General features: G+C 36.8%; 1 protein-coding gene across 1 annotated transcript in view; it reads left to right on the top strand.

Annotated features, from left to right (window-relative positions):
* Nucleotides 1-15150, top strand: part of CDRT1 (CMT1A duplicated region transcript 1) — a 122642-nt gene that overhangs the window by 49440 nt on the left and 58052 nt on the right. The window contains exons 3-6 of the mRNA XM_044672094.1: nucleotides 3331-3513; nucleotides 3618-3745; nucleotides 4446-4571; nucleotides 14101-14210. Coding sequence (XP_044528029.1) covers nucleotides 3331-3513; nucleotides 3618-3745; nucleotides 4446-4571; nucleotides 14101-14210 — 547 coding nt within the window. The remainder of the gene's footprint in view (nucleotides 1-3330; nucleotides 3514-3617; nucleotides 3746-4445; nucleotides 4572-14100; nucleotides 14211-15150) is intronic.

Genomic DNA, 15150 nt, shown 5'->3' with positions numbered 1-15150 from the left:
AATACTTTTTCATGTGCTTATTGATAGTTTTTTTTTAAACCCTTAATTTCTGTGTATTGGCTCATAGGTGGAAGAGTGGTAAGGGTGGGCAATAGGGGTCAAGTGACTTGCCCTGGGTCACACAGCTTGGAAGTGTCTGAGGCCGAATTTGAACCTAGGACCTCCTGTCTCTAGGCCTCGCTCTCAATCCACTGAGCTACCCAGCTGCCCCCACTTATTGATAGTTTTGATTTCTTTATCTGAAAACTGCCTATTCATGTCCCTTGCCCATTTATCAAATGAGGATTGGCTTGATTTTTTGTGCAACTGATTTATCTCCTTATAAACTTGAGAAATTAGACCTTTGTCAGAGGCTTTTGTTATATTTTTTCCCAATTTGTCGCTCCCCTTCTAATTTTGGGTATGTTGGTTTTGTTTGCACAAAAACTTTTTAAATTTAATGTAATTATAATTATTCATTTTACATTTTGTAATATTCTCTATCTCTTGCTTGGTCTTAAATTCTTTCCTTTCCCATAGATCTGACAGGTATACTATTCTATGGTCACCTAATTTACTTATAGTTTCCTTCTTTATATTTAAGTCATTTATCCATTCTGAATTTATCTTGGCATAGGGTGTGAGATGTTCATCTAATCCTATTCTCTGCCATACTGTTTTCCAATTTTCCCAGAAGTATTTTTTTCCCAGAAGCTTTTGTAAAATAGTGGATTCTTGTCCCAAAAGCTGGGATCTTTGTGTTTATCTTATGCTATCTTGCTGAGGACATTTATCTCAAGCCTATTCCATTGATCCTCCCTTCTGTCTCTTAGTTAGTACCATATTGTTTTCATGATGTAATGCAAGGTGGCTAACAGAAACTTTTTGCTTCAGTACAATTTCTAAAGGTCACAAAAAAGTTAAACATCTTAGAATATTCAGAAAGTCAGTTAGAACTTAAAGCTATAAATAGAGGTGAAGTTCCAACTGACGGGGCTTTTGCCTTCTGGCTTTCGCTGTGACTGGAGGCTTTTGCTTTGGCTTAACCTGTTGGCTCTGGCCTAAATTGCTTCGGCCTTGGCCTGTGATTATTTTGTCTTGGGGAAATTTGGACCTATCTCATTTCTCTGGACATCTCCCTGATCTCTCATCTCCATCCCTCCCCTTCCCTGAATTTCCTGTGGGTCCTGGGTGGAAGGGAGGGCTTGGTGTTTAGACATTGTGGGTTTAGTTTCTATAGGCAAGTAGAGTATCCTCAAATAAGTTACCCCTAGTTTTAATTATTTGATAGAGACTTTACTTAAAAGGAAGTCAAATATTCCTGACTGGGAGAGCCGCACTCTCTCAGTCTAAACCTCTCCGTGATCCATCCCTCACCATCACTCTCTCCCTAGCAGCAATTAGAGAACCCTGAACCCCTTCCCCTTCTGACTGACCCTGGTATTAATAAATCCCCTTGTTACCTATTCAAACCCTCTAGTGAATCACTGTGTCGAAAATTAAGACAAGAGCTCAAGGGGAAGGAATCATTTTTCTTTTATTTCTTGAGAGAACTGGGGGCATCCATCTTGACAGGAAGTACCTCCCCTAAGACTTCCTCCAGCCATCAGTTTGACTGGCAGGGAGGGGCCCTCTTGACTCCTCCCTCAAGAGACTTTGAAACTAATGAGAGAAACCCTCCAGGTAAAACCTAAATATTTCTTACTGGCCCTAATTTCCTCCCTGTATCCTCTGTCTCAAGCCTCTGGGAATAAATCTGTTTGAGCTGCCTTCTCCTACATACCCCATTTCCTCTATCTCCTCTATACCTTTCCTTACCTTCATTCCTCCTCCAATCACCTTATAAACACCCTATATCCCCTTTATCCTTCCTCACACCCAAATTGCTTTCATTTGACCCACTCAGATTATTTATTTATTGTTTATAACAATGATCACTGCTTTATAGTAAAGTACATCTGGTGCTGCTAGGCCCCCATCCTTCACTTTTTTCATTATTTCCCTTGATATTCTTGATCTTTTGTTCTTCCAAATGAACTTTGTTATAATTTTTTCTAATTCAGTAAAAAAGTTTCTTGGTAATTTTCTAGGTATGACACTGAATAAGTAAATTAATTTGGGTGGGATTGTCATTTTTATTATGTTAGCTCATCCTACCCATGAGCAACTAATGTTTTTCCAGTTATTTAGATCTAGTTTTTTTTTTAAACCCTTGTACTTTGGTGTATTGTCTCATAGGTGAAAGATTGGTAAGGGTGGGCAATGGGGGTCAAGTGACTTGCCCAGGGTCACACAGCTGGGAAGTGGCTGAGGCCGGGTTTGAACGTAGGACCTCCTGTCTCTAGGCCTGACTCTCACTCCACTGAGCTACCCAGCTGCCCCTAGATCTAGTTTTAATTGTGTGAAAAGTATTTTGTAGTTGGGTTCATATAATTCCTGTGTTTATCTTTTTTTTTTTAAACCCTTAACTTCTGTGCATTGACTCATAGGTGGAAGAGTGGTAAGGGTAGGCAATGGGGGGTCAAGTGACTTGCCCAGGGTCACACAGCTGGAAAGTGTCTGAGGCCGGATTTGAACCTAGGACCTCCTGTCTCTAGGCCTGGCTCTCAATCCACTGAGCTACCCAGCTGCCCCCTCCTGTGTTTATCTTGGCAAATATATTTCTAAGTATTTGATATTGTCTGAGAAAAATATATATTAAGAGTAAAACGATGAAGACAGAATCTTAGGGAAGAGATTAGGAAAAGAATGGAGAACTAGTGAAGAAGACCAAGAAGGGACAATTAGAGGAAGAAGAAAAAACTAATAAAGTATGGTGGCTTTCAGAATTTATTGCTTTTAGAGATATTATACATATAGAAATATATAAACAAAGCACCTGTACTACACAGGATAGAGACTAATCTAAACTAGGCAAGCTTATGAATGCACATGCATAAGACAAACATGTAAAGGAGTGATACCATTAAACTATTAAACTTGGAAAGTAAAACACCTATAGGCTTAAGATTTCATTGAATATTTGGTACTGGGGAATAATATTAAATCTTTAATTGGGTACATATTGGAGAGTAACTATTAGAGTTTCATGTTTTGCTTAAGTAAAATATTAAGGCCATAACAGAAATCAAAAGGGAGTTTCAGAAATTATTCATATCATGACATACTTCTAATAAGAAGCTGTTATTATGAAACACTTGACCTTGCAAAAAACATTTCTAAATTTTCATTCTTCCCCATTCCAGGTTAGACAGAAGATAACTTTAAGTTTGACAAGCTTGGTAATAAAATTTCCTTGGTACTGTCCTACCAAGTAGAAAACAATGCTTTTTCTTCTGGCTTACTTTTTAGATGGAAGATTACATCCTGATTTACTTCCTCTGCCTGGGGAGATGTTCTCCAAGAGAATAGATGTTACTACAGAAGATAAGCATATCCCTTATTATGCTTCCTACAGGCAGCAGTTACCTGAAATTAGCAAGGAAAAAGACTTCATTCGATGCTTGCCTGTCCACATCTCCAAATACATTTTAGGTAGGTCTGTGACCTGCATGGGAAATAGAGTAATCAAGCAAACTCCCCCAGAATTAACCTAGCTCTTAACAGTTTGGGATTAATGAATCTATCCTGTCTTTCAGGGCTTCTAGACAAAAAAACCCTGAACAAGTGTCTTCTTGTAAGCCGGCACTGGGCTCTGCTGGCGGAGCAGGTCCGAAAAGATCATTCAACACATCAGTATGTTGAGAATGAGATTGCACTCCTTCAGGTACTTCAAGTGCTGTCAGGGGAGAATTGCACTCATGCCTAATATTCCTAACAATAAATCAAATCTCAGGGAAGGGGCATGGTGAGATTTTTATCTTCACATCCACTGTTTGCTAAATGTTATTTCCTAGGATCATGGCTAACAAGGCTAGTCAGAAGTACATTCAAGATTATCTTTCTTTTTTATTAACTCAATTCCACATGCCATCATAATCATCAACCTTTTAGAGTGACCAGCATTCATCAACAAATCATGATAATTGGTAGACAGAGTTCTTTATCCCTCTGAAACATCATAGGAATGGTTATTTTTTTCTCTGAAAAAGAATACAAAATAATACAACATGTATTATGTAATAAGAGGATGATAAATGCTCACTATATCAATTGTATACAGTATACATTTGATCTTTATAGGCTATATAGTCTGTTTTGAAGCTAAAATGTTTTTCTTCCCTAATAATGATAATTTCTTTGTCCCTCCCCCCTTTTTAGCCCTTCATCCTAATCTTAAACCTTAAATAATTCATTCTTAGTGACCTGAATCCCCACCAAAAGAACTAAGTATGAAGAAATAACCCTGGATCAGTTTGAAAGCACTATTCCAAGCAATTGACTGTTATGTTCTAGGGTTGATGCTTTTGCTATGCCATAAAGGAGAATGGAATACTAAAGGAAGTATTATTTTGTTCTCATTTCAGGAAACTTATTCTAAAGGGATATACCCTAACTATGCCGGTAGACCAATGATCCCAGTTCCCAAGATAGAAGAAGAAGAAAAAAGCACCTCCCACTCAAAAGCTTCAAAATGGAAAGTGAAACCAAAGGTGTGTGACATTTGGTTGAGGTGTTAATTTTGCATTTCATTTTGTCATCAAAAACTGGATTAATAATTCACACGGGAAAGCAATAAAGTGAATTAGATAAATTATAGAATTAGTTAGGATATCTTTGATACCTGATGTGCCCAATTTCACAAAACTAAAGCGTGTTGGAGGTAGGTTATAAAATAACAAAAGAGATCCAAGACAAGAAGCAATGCTAATATAAAAATAAGATTCTTCTTAACCTCTGAAACAAAGGCCCTGCAATAACTAAATCTCCAAGAAATAGTTTGTATGCAAGTATAAGGAGTCATTCATTTATTAATTGATTTTAAAATAAATATTTAAGTATTTACTATATGTGAGAATGCGCTAGAGTTGGCATTAGGGTGAAGTACAAATATACATTTAAAAATAATGTATTCAAGGAGAGGAAAAAACTACACAAATCACTGAACATGATATGTGTAAAGAATGTATATTCAGGCTCCTTACTCCTATAATGCTTGAGACTTAAAGATATTTTAACGATTTGGGAGAAATTCTTCAATTACACCTCTCACAATGGACAGAGTAGGGATTTTCTGAACTTTGAATCAAGAAGCCCTTAATTTAAATATCACCCCAGCTATTTTCTAGATATATAACCTACATATGCCTTTGTTTCTTTAACTGTAAATTGAGGATTGTTAGGATCAAATGTAATATGATATGTAAAATGTTTTGTAGTCTCCAGGGAGCCATATAAATGTTATCTATTATTATTGTTAAAATGAAGCCGCCCAATGTACCCATACTTTTAGTATGCCAAATTTTAATCTAGAGAAATAGCCAAAGGCAGGATGGCATGGGGAATGGAGGAAAGGCAGTAGCAGAGGCAGTCAGTAAATAGGATAGCTAGTGGTTGGGAATAGTAGCAGCAGATAAGAAAGTTGTGGCAGAACAGAGAAAAAGATGCTATACATAGATGTGGCATGATATTACTGGGCTCTAGCATCTTTTCTGGAACTTAATGGTTATTTTATATCATAGCCAGAGGCTTCAATATGTCTAACATGAAGTGAACAGTAATCTGCCATGATAGGTCAAGAATGAAAGGTATGTAGTTTAGACTTCAGTAATGAAAACAGTAATGATGGCTCAAGAATGAAAGGTATATAGTTTAGACTCCAAGTTGAAACACCTATGTGTCCTTCTCACATTGGGTAAACAAAAAAGGGGAATCGAATTTGAGATTTGACTCAGTCTCAAATGGAATCATATGGGGATGGTGAGTGAAAAAATCTAAAATCTGTTAAACTTTTAAAGTATTATTTTATTATTCTATTTCACTAAATGCTCTTTTGCAAGATGAGTCACATAGGTTCAAGGGAGGGAAAAGTGAATCTCAAGCAATCCAAAGTTTTCCCCTACCTTGTGGCTATTGGGAGTGATATCAATACTAGTATAGTGTTATTGAAATTTAAAATAGTGCTATGGAAAGAGTAATGGTTTTGAGTCAGAAGAACCAAATTTAAATCCTGATTTTTTTTCACATAATAATACTGTGTGTATTGTGGGACAAATCTTTGTGTTTCAGTTATCTTATCTATAAAATATAAACCAGATATGGTAGTGCATACCTGTAATTGCCAAGAGCAAGTAGACTGATGCTAGTGAATAACTCACTCAAAAGTTCTGACCTAAATGAACTAAACATATCAAGTATCCAGACTATGCCCAATACCAATATGGTAATTGCCTGAGAGTGAAAGGCTACCGAGCTGCATAAGAAAGGACAAATGGGCCCAGGTTAGAAGCAGAGTAGGTCAGGGTTCCTGCTCAATGCTAATCAATGGTGGAACTGGGCTCATACTGCTATTCTTCCAGCCTGAGGGAGACCTAGTTAAAAAAAAAAAAAACAGAAGGAAAGAAGGATACACAAAATAACCTCTAAATTCCATTCCTAATCTATAGCCAGGATCCTATGATTCTGTCTTATGTAATGCATGATAAGCATTCCATAATGAATAATATAATTAGTATATAATGCAGTTGAGGACAGAAATTCCATTCAATCCTTGCAATTTATAAATAAATTATACCTAGAATAATCTGAGAAGATTATAATTTTTTCTTTTCTAGTTCTCATCTAAATGTCCTTAGATACCTGGCAAATATCAAGTTAAGACACAAGAAACTTAGTATACATGTAAGGTCTACTTATTTCATTCTTCCATATTTTGACTATTGAGAGGTGCAAAGGTAAACATGAAAGTGAGACTTACATAGGAAAAACATTAAGAAAACAGTTCACAGAGACAATGCACTTTCCCAAGGTACAATTCTCTCCCACTTAATTAGGTGAGGATCATTGGGGGGGGGGGCTATATTAGTTTTAAGTTTCCATTCACTCCCAAAACTTGAATGGTAATTCTTTTTCACTGAGGCTTTCAATAAGGGACTTCTAAAGAACAAAAAAACTTGGGCCTGATGATTCTTATTCCAAGAGCTCAGGTCCTAGCAGCATCAGTTGTCTCTGCCCAGTATGGACCTGGCCCTGCAAGTTAAACTTCAGAGAACAGGCAGCAGGCAGAAATGTGGATCACAGACATCAGGTATAGAGGAGCCAGAAACATTGGCTCTCAGAAGATACCAGTGGGACTTGTGTGTGCATTGACAAAAAGCAGAATTCCTGTGTACAAATACTTAATGAATGACATGTAAATACAACACACAATAATCATCAAACAACTTCCTCTCCAGGGAAGGCTTGAAGGATCAAAGGGTGTTTCAAAGGGGCTTGCTTTCTGGCAACATGGGGAAGGAAGGTGAAAGTGTCTAACAGAATAAGGAAGATATTTCCTAAGAAGCCAAATACTTTAAGGAGTTTACCACTAAGTGATGTAATGTGGTAGAAATAATATCCTGCTCCCTCCCTGTGCTAATTAGGCTGTTTTTTTAACTTGAAAGGTATTGAGACCTTTCTTGAGAAGGTTGGCTGAACTGTTAATGTAACTACCTCCTATTCTCATTGGTAACTCAGGCAATGGAGCTTGGCTCAGTTGAATCAATTTGAAGTTTCCTTAATATCAGTCCTTGTTGAATATACTTCTGCTACAGTTAAGGGTTTTTTCCCTTTTCTGGTAAACTGTTGAATGTGTTGAAAGTATATCATTTTGTTTTAATGACAAACCTAACCTACCAAGGGACTGGCTGGGGTTTGGACCAGTCCAGACCAGTGTTTTGATATTTTATTTATCAATGTCTCAAGAGAATATAATGTTATAAATTAATCATTGCTGCTTGTTTCAGTTTTTGCTATTTCATACTTGTAAATCTCTTGAACTGAACATTTCTTTTGTGTAGAGGAAATAAATAACTGGTTTACATTAAACACTGAGTACCTTTCTACTCCCCCCTTTTTTTGTTGTAAGGGAAAGATCCTGATACCTCTTTTTTTTTTAAACCCTTGTACTTCGGTGTATTGTCTCATAGGTGGAAGATTGGTAAGGGTGGGCAATGGGGGTCAAGTGACTTGCCCAGGGTCACACAGCTGGGAAGTGGCTGAGGCTGGGTTTGAACCTAGGACCTCCTGTCTCTAGGCCTGACTCTCACTCCACTGAGCTACCCAGCTGCCCCCTGATACCTCTTTTGAGAGATCAGACTATCTCAGGATAAACCCAGTCCATATGCATGGATCCAGAGCTGAGAGTGGTCTCTTAATAGAGAAGGAAAGGGCAAGTACCCTAGAACCCTTGAGCCTGGCAAGGGTCCTTTTAAATACTGATGCCTTTATTTATAGCACAAAGGTTCCCTACAAAAAGCTATTCTAGGTTTAAAGTACTCTGTGAGGCTATATCTTCTTTAAACTGTGGTTCATGAATAAATACCAGTTTGTTATTCGGACTAGTCAGCAATAGGACAGATTTTGAATTAATTATTCTAACTCTAATGAAAAAGCATAGTTAAAAAATAAGTATTAGTGGGACATCCTTTCCACTTGCCTTTAAACTTTGGGCATATTCTCCTGCAAATGTACATGCCATTAATGGGAAGAGTGGAAATATGTAGGGATCACATGCTTAGCACAGACAAAAGGAACACGTGTGACTAGGGCATACAAGTGGAAGAACAACTCAGGTTTCTAATAATATAGAGCCTCCAATGTTGTTGTTTTTTTTCTCCCCAATGTCTTACTGTGAAATCAGCATGCTGCTCCCTTTAGTTCTGCACTTGGACATCTTGTTAAGTCTTGTTATGGGAGAAAATATCTCCTTTCTGAGATCCTGTCTAGTGGGTAACTTCTTCCACTAGCAACTGACTTTGCTTCTTTTTACATGCTGCTGAAGGAAGCCAGAGAAAATCATGAAACAGTGCGGGATGGATCCACTACAAATTTATATTACACAATCTCAATTAGACCTTTCATATGGCAAGGGAATCCTTTTACACTTCTCTAATCAATTCTTTATTCCATTCAACCCAGTTTCTACAAGTCTTTTCATCACTTCTCAAACTTTTCATAATTCCCTTCAACTGAGAATGTTACCCTATATTTCACTGAAAAAATTGAAATCATTTACTGAGAGTTCCCTTTTTTCTTCTCTTCCTTATTGTTATCTTCTACTATTCAGCAAATAACTATTGACTAATTCGGGCAGCTAGGTGGTAGGGGATAGAATGCCCAGCTGGAATAAGGAATATTCATCTTCCTCAATTCAAATCTGACCTCATACACTTACTAGCTATTTGGTCTTGGACAATAGAACAAGAGAGGATTATTAAACTGAATAGCAGAAACACCTGTGACTCAATGATAAAGAGCACTTGGCCTATAATCAGGAATATCTGAGCTGGAATCTAGCCTCAGACACTTCCTAGTTGTGCCACCCTGGACAATCTTTAATCACCTGGGATTAAAGGGATCCACTGGAGAAGTGTAAAAAATAAAATTAATATCTAACGATAACTTTAAAAACATTATAATCTTATAATTTTATAAGATTTATTAGTAATCTCTAGAAAATAAAGCCACATGACATGTTAACCATGCTCAAACAGTGCGCTGTTCCCTGCTGCCATGCTGCAATAGGAAGCAAAGAAGAAGAGGAACACCAGCCCCTCAATTTTATCCTCCTGTCTATGTCAAAATAGCTAGCAAGCAATGAACTCCCATATTTCTTTTAAGGTTCTTTCCCTTCCCCCAGTATTTATCCATTCAAGTCCCTCATTGGAGCAAAAGCCAGAGCTCTGGGATCTCTCATAGTGAGGGAGAATTCCTTGCTGAACATAGTGTAGAGGAATCCCAAATTGGATATATTTTACAGTCTGGGCAGGCCCAAATGGAAATGGGTTGTAGGGAGATGAATTTCTTCCCTGAATCTCAGGCAAGATAATTGCAAGGACCAGTGCACCCAGGAATGGTAGGAAGAAAAAATATAGCTGTTTGAAATAGATAATGCACTGCTCTTCCATAGAGTGAGCCATGCTTGCAATTATACTTCCTTTATGGAAGAGTAACCCTCCTTCTCCTTCCTCCTTGGAGTAAAACACTAGGGGTCACATGCTACCTCAACCATGTGGACAGGTAGTTAGAGTTAGGAGCTCTCCTCAGGTAAAAGCCCTTTTAGGAGGCTAATTATTGTCTAAGAGGAAACACACCCGGGCTTCCAAGGAAAGCAGCAAGCAATTAGTAAGGACTGTTCCCAGTGAAAAAGAAGTGTGTGTGTGTGTGTGGGGGGGGGGGGGGGGGGTTATACTTTCCAAGATCAGAGATTGGCTCTAATCAGTAGCTGCAGCAGCTTCAGGAATAACCAGGATCCCCAAGCACCATCTGGGATAGGGAACAGAGGCAACAGCAACAGCAGCAACAATAGCAGCTCTGATCCCAGGGAAGGGTGGACAGGGCAGCCAGAATTCAGAAGCCAAGAAGATCAGGAACAGAAGTGGCAAAAAAAATAGGCAGTTGGAGCTATCAGCGGGAGTTGAGCAGGGCATCAGCGTGATTTTTTGCTAAATTTATTTGTCTAGTCCAGTGATGGGCAAACTACAGCCTGTGGGCCAGATGCAGCCCCCTGAAATGTTCTATCTGGCCACACAACATTATTCCTAATCTGATGAATACAATGAGTAGGATACAATACAATGAAACTTCCAAAGAGTTACCTTAGAAACAGACTGACAGATGAACAGTTCCTTTCCTTTGGTCCCCTCTTTAAAAAATTTGCTCATCACTGGTCTAGGCTATCATAAAAATTGAGAATTCTTTTCCATAACTTCATTAGGTCACCATCATTGTAAAAAATAAAATTAACATATAATGATAACTTTTAAAATATTATAATCTTATAATTTTATAAGATTTATTAGTAATCTCTAAAAAATAAAGCCACGTACCATGCTAGCTTAGGCTGCTCAAACAGTGCGCTATTCCCTGCTACCATGCTGCAATAGGAAGCAAAGAGGAAGAGGAATACCAGCCCCTCAATTTTATCCTCCTGTCTATGTCAACACATAATGACAGGAAGCCAGTGGGCTCATGGGAAATGTAGTTCAAAGACCCCAAAATTTCCAATAACACAGAAGGAAATGGCAAAACCTTTATAGTATCCTTGCCAAGAAAACTCATGGATGGCTATAGTCCCTAGGGTCAGAAAGAGTTGGATATGACTGAACAACAACAATGAACTGAATATACATTTATAAAACTTAGAAAGCCAACAAATTAAAAAACCTAAAATAAGCACAAAAGAGCAGATACTAGAAATTAGAAAGGAAAGAGACAAATTGGAGGGAAAAAAGAAATCATATTAAAACTAAAAGCTGGTTCTTTGAAAAGAATAATAAAATGGATAAACACTTACTTAGCCAATAAAAAAAAACAGCAAATGAGCAAGGTAAAAATCACAACAAAACCAGAAGAAATAAAAAGAATAATCAGAACATATATACACAATTATATGTTAACAAAACTAAAGCAGAAGAGAAATAGAGGAATACCTTCAAAAATATAAAATAATCAAACTCAGAAGACCAGAAAGAGATCTTAAAAACCCAGTCCCTAGAAAGCAAATAGGTATAACTATAAAGGAACTACCAAAGGAAAAATTATTCTTGACCTGGCTTGGTTCCAGTAAAAGTTTAAAGTAAAGTGTAAGTTAAGTTAATGAAGAACAGTTAGTACTGATATTTCACAAATTATTCCCCCAAATTAAGAAAGTACCCTACCAGAATCCTTTTATGAGACAACATAAGATAAAACAGAGATAGGCCATTATCATTAATGAACATTTGTCGCTCGTTGTGCATGGGAGGCATGGTTACAAGTGATTGGATCTGAGGGCCGCTGTAGCTATGGAGAGAGAGAGTTAGCCTGCTAAGGAGACTAGCAGCTAGAGAGAAAGAGTGAAAGAGGAAGGACAGGAAAGATTATGACCAGTATGCCTGAGAAGGACCAAGTGGAAGAATCACGGCACCATGATTGGGGGTTATGATCTTTGTTTATTATGACAAAGAGAAAGATTTTTATACAGAGTAAAATATTAAGCACTACAACATTCTTGGGGGAGGGTATTAGTTTCCCACAGGATGATGTTTATGAAAATGACTGAACACATGAATGTTACTAGGGTTGCTGTTACAGATATAAGCAAGTTTGAGAAACAGTGATTGCTAATCTATTCTTGGGGAAAGGCAGATTTGGTACTTTGTTTGGTACAGGTTTGGTCATGATGTTATAAGGACTTCTTTGCTCTTCAGAGTGAGGGAGTACTTGAGGTTTAGTGATGACCTTTGGCAGAGAGCAGCAGTACCTTTATGTGAGAGAATGGGACCTTGCCAGCAATCTCAGGCAAGCATGGCTGCTTTCCTCAGGGGGCCTCTCAAACAATGACTCAAAATTTTTTAACAAAATCCTGTCAGACTACAGTGATTGATTTATCTAAGAAATCATTCATTATGATCAACCAGATTTATAAGAGACATGTGGGATGGTTCAACATTAGGAAATACAATCAACATTATAAATAAATACCAAAACACCCCAAACCATATGATTATGTCAATAGATGCAGGAAAAGCCTTTGACAAAGTACATTTAATGCCAAAAAACTTACAAAGTATAGGCATAGAGGGTCTTAAAAATATCATAAAAACCATCTATCTAAAACAAAAAGCAAGCATTATGTGCAGAGGATACACTAAAATTGTTCCTAGTAAATATGGAAGTAAATTAAATAAGAATATCTACTGGCCTTACTATTTTTTGATGTACTTCTGGAAATGCTAACACTAGCAATAAGACAAGAGAAAAATTAAATGAATGCATAAAGGTAGAGAAAGAAGAGATAAAAATATCCCTATTTTGCTGATGAAATTATGGTTTACTTGGAAAATCACCCAGAATCAGTGAAGAAACCGAGACAATTGTTAATCTTTAGCAATATTTCAGGCTACAAAATAAATCCTCAGAAATAATAATCTAAGCTACAGAATAATTAAAAAAAAAGAAAAAAATAGAAAGAGAAATCCCATTTTAAATAATCACAAAATGCATAAAATAGTTGGAAACCAGCCTAATTAACACACAAAAGATATATATCTATATACATATATTCAATTATAAAGTATCTCTACATATAATATTCAGTGCTCATGGCCAGATAAAAATGGCAATACTACCAAAATTAATTTATATTTTAATGCTATATAAGTCAGTTTGCAAAGGAAAATTTTACAGAATTTGATCAAATATAATGATACATGTAAAACCTAGTTGAATTGCTTGTTGGCTATGAGAGGGGGAAGGAAGGAGGGGAAGGAAAGAATACGAATCATGTAACCATGAAAAAATATTCTAAAATAAATAAATAAATAGATAGATAAATAAATAAATGGATTTAAATTATAAAAGAAAGTAGGAACAAAGGAGATATAAAGCAACGGTCATCAAAACCATTTGGTTTTTATTAAAAATAGAGATTAATTAATGAACGCTTTAGCTTTAGCTTCAGTGCCCAAACATTCTGAGATTGGCCAGTTGTGTTGGGGCGAAATTGAGTAGGAAGATGTAAGAGCAAGTAACAACAAAGTTAAGACAGAGAGCAAGAAGGAAGTCAGATGTAGAGAAAGAGGCATAGCAGTCCTAGTGAGAAGACCATGTCCTATCCTGCCAGGATGTTATTAGGTTCTAGCCAGGGTCATTCTAGAGAGAAGTTTATGATTTTTCATAAAATGCTTTGAACATTATTTGTTTATATAAATTCATGGGCAATCGCTCTGTATGAAATCATTAAAGGAGAAACATGGGGAAGAAGTTAATTGAAAAATATAGTCCTTAAGGATGTTTTGTGGCTCTATGTTTAGGAGGATCCCTAGCCTTTAATTCTGATCTCATTTAGGATAACAATACTCTCAATAGGTCCTTACTGACCTTTTTTTACCAATTAAAATCCAACAAATTCTTTTCAATTCAATCAATATGGGCCATCAGTGTGTAAAGGGGACATAAAAGTCTTAACCTTCTTTTGACTCTTAGTTTTCTCTTTGTTAGGCTGAATACAGTATATGGGCAGCGTACCAGGGCCAGGAGACTGTAATGGTTCAAATGGAAGAGAGAAACGTCTTTTGTGGCAACCATACCACCCATATCCTTTGTGACACGTATGTACTCAGGCAGAACATAGTCCTTCAATATCCTTTAAATTCAAGCAATTTCAAAGACTATCAGTTCTTGTAATTGCCTCCTTTCCCAGAAAAGCTGGTGTGCACATGCTTGATTTTGAAAAGTTCAGATTTTGACAAGGAAACTGAAATCCTTCACACTTAAGACTTACTTGAATTACTTTCTACTTTATTTCTTCCCATTTTAAATTTTGTCATACACATCATATTTGTTATATCATATCAACCAACATAAGCATTCAGATATACAAATAAGGTAAAGAAAATCTAGTTACAAATAAAAGTATCTTCTTAGCTTTCCCCCCTGAGCCTATTTCCAAGATCCAAACTGGCATCTGTCCAGAATTTTTTAGCCCTGAAAATATGCTAACTAGAGATAAAATAGGACAGAAAGGAGATGAGACAAGGATGAACTCTTTGCTCAAGCTACGAGAAATTACCTAGGTGTAGTTAAGGAGTAACATTTTAGAAACTCATTTATTTAAAGAAAGTAGATGGCAGCTGATGTCCATACTCTGGGCATGAGATTCTAAAATGGCCTGAGATGAAGACAAAAAGCATTGCAATACCCTATGCTTTATCTGTTTGACTGCAATCTTGTTATTGGAAAATTAAATAGGATGCCCCTAATTTTAACCTAATATCAGTATGCCTTACTTATAGATTAGACTCAAATGGAAAGGAAAAATGTGGGCACATTGACATTTGGAAATCCTAAAAAGCAGAGAGATGAGAAACTTGTCTTGGTTGAAGTATTTTAGGGTGTCTTCATGATTTCAGTTTAACTAACCTTTTCAGATTACATAAAAATACTAAGCATTTACTGAGTTAAACATATTGTATGCCCAGTTTGTGTCAAAATGTATAACAGCACTAATGTTATAACATATTCATAGGACTTAGGTTAAAATGTCAACTG

Source organism: Gracilinanus agilis, chromosome 4, assembly GCF_016433145.1.
Source record: "Gracilinanus agilis isolate LMUSP501 chromosome 4, AgileGrace, whole genome shotgun sequence".
Taxonomy (NCBI): domain Eukaryota; kingdom Metazoa; phylum Chordata; class Mammalia; order Didelphimorphia; family Didelphidae; genus Gracilinanus; species Gracilinanus agilis.
The sequence above is the reverse complement of the archived record's forward strand: the minus strand, read 5'-3'. Positions and strand labels throughout refer to the sequence as shown.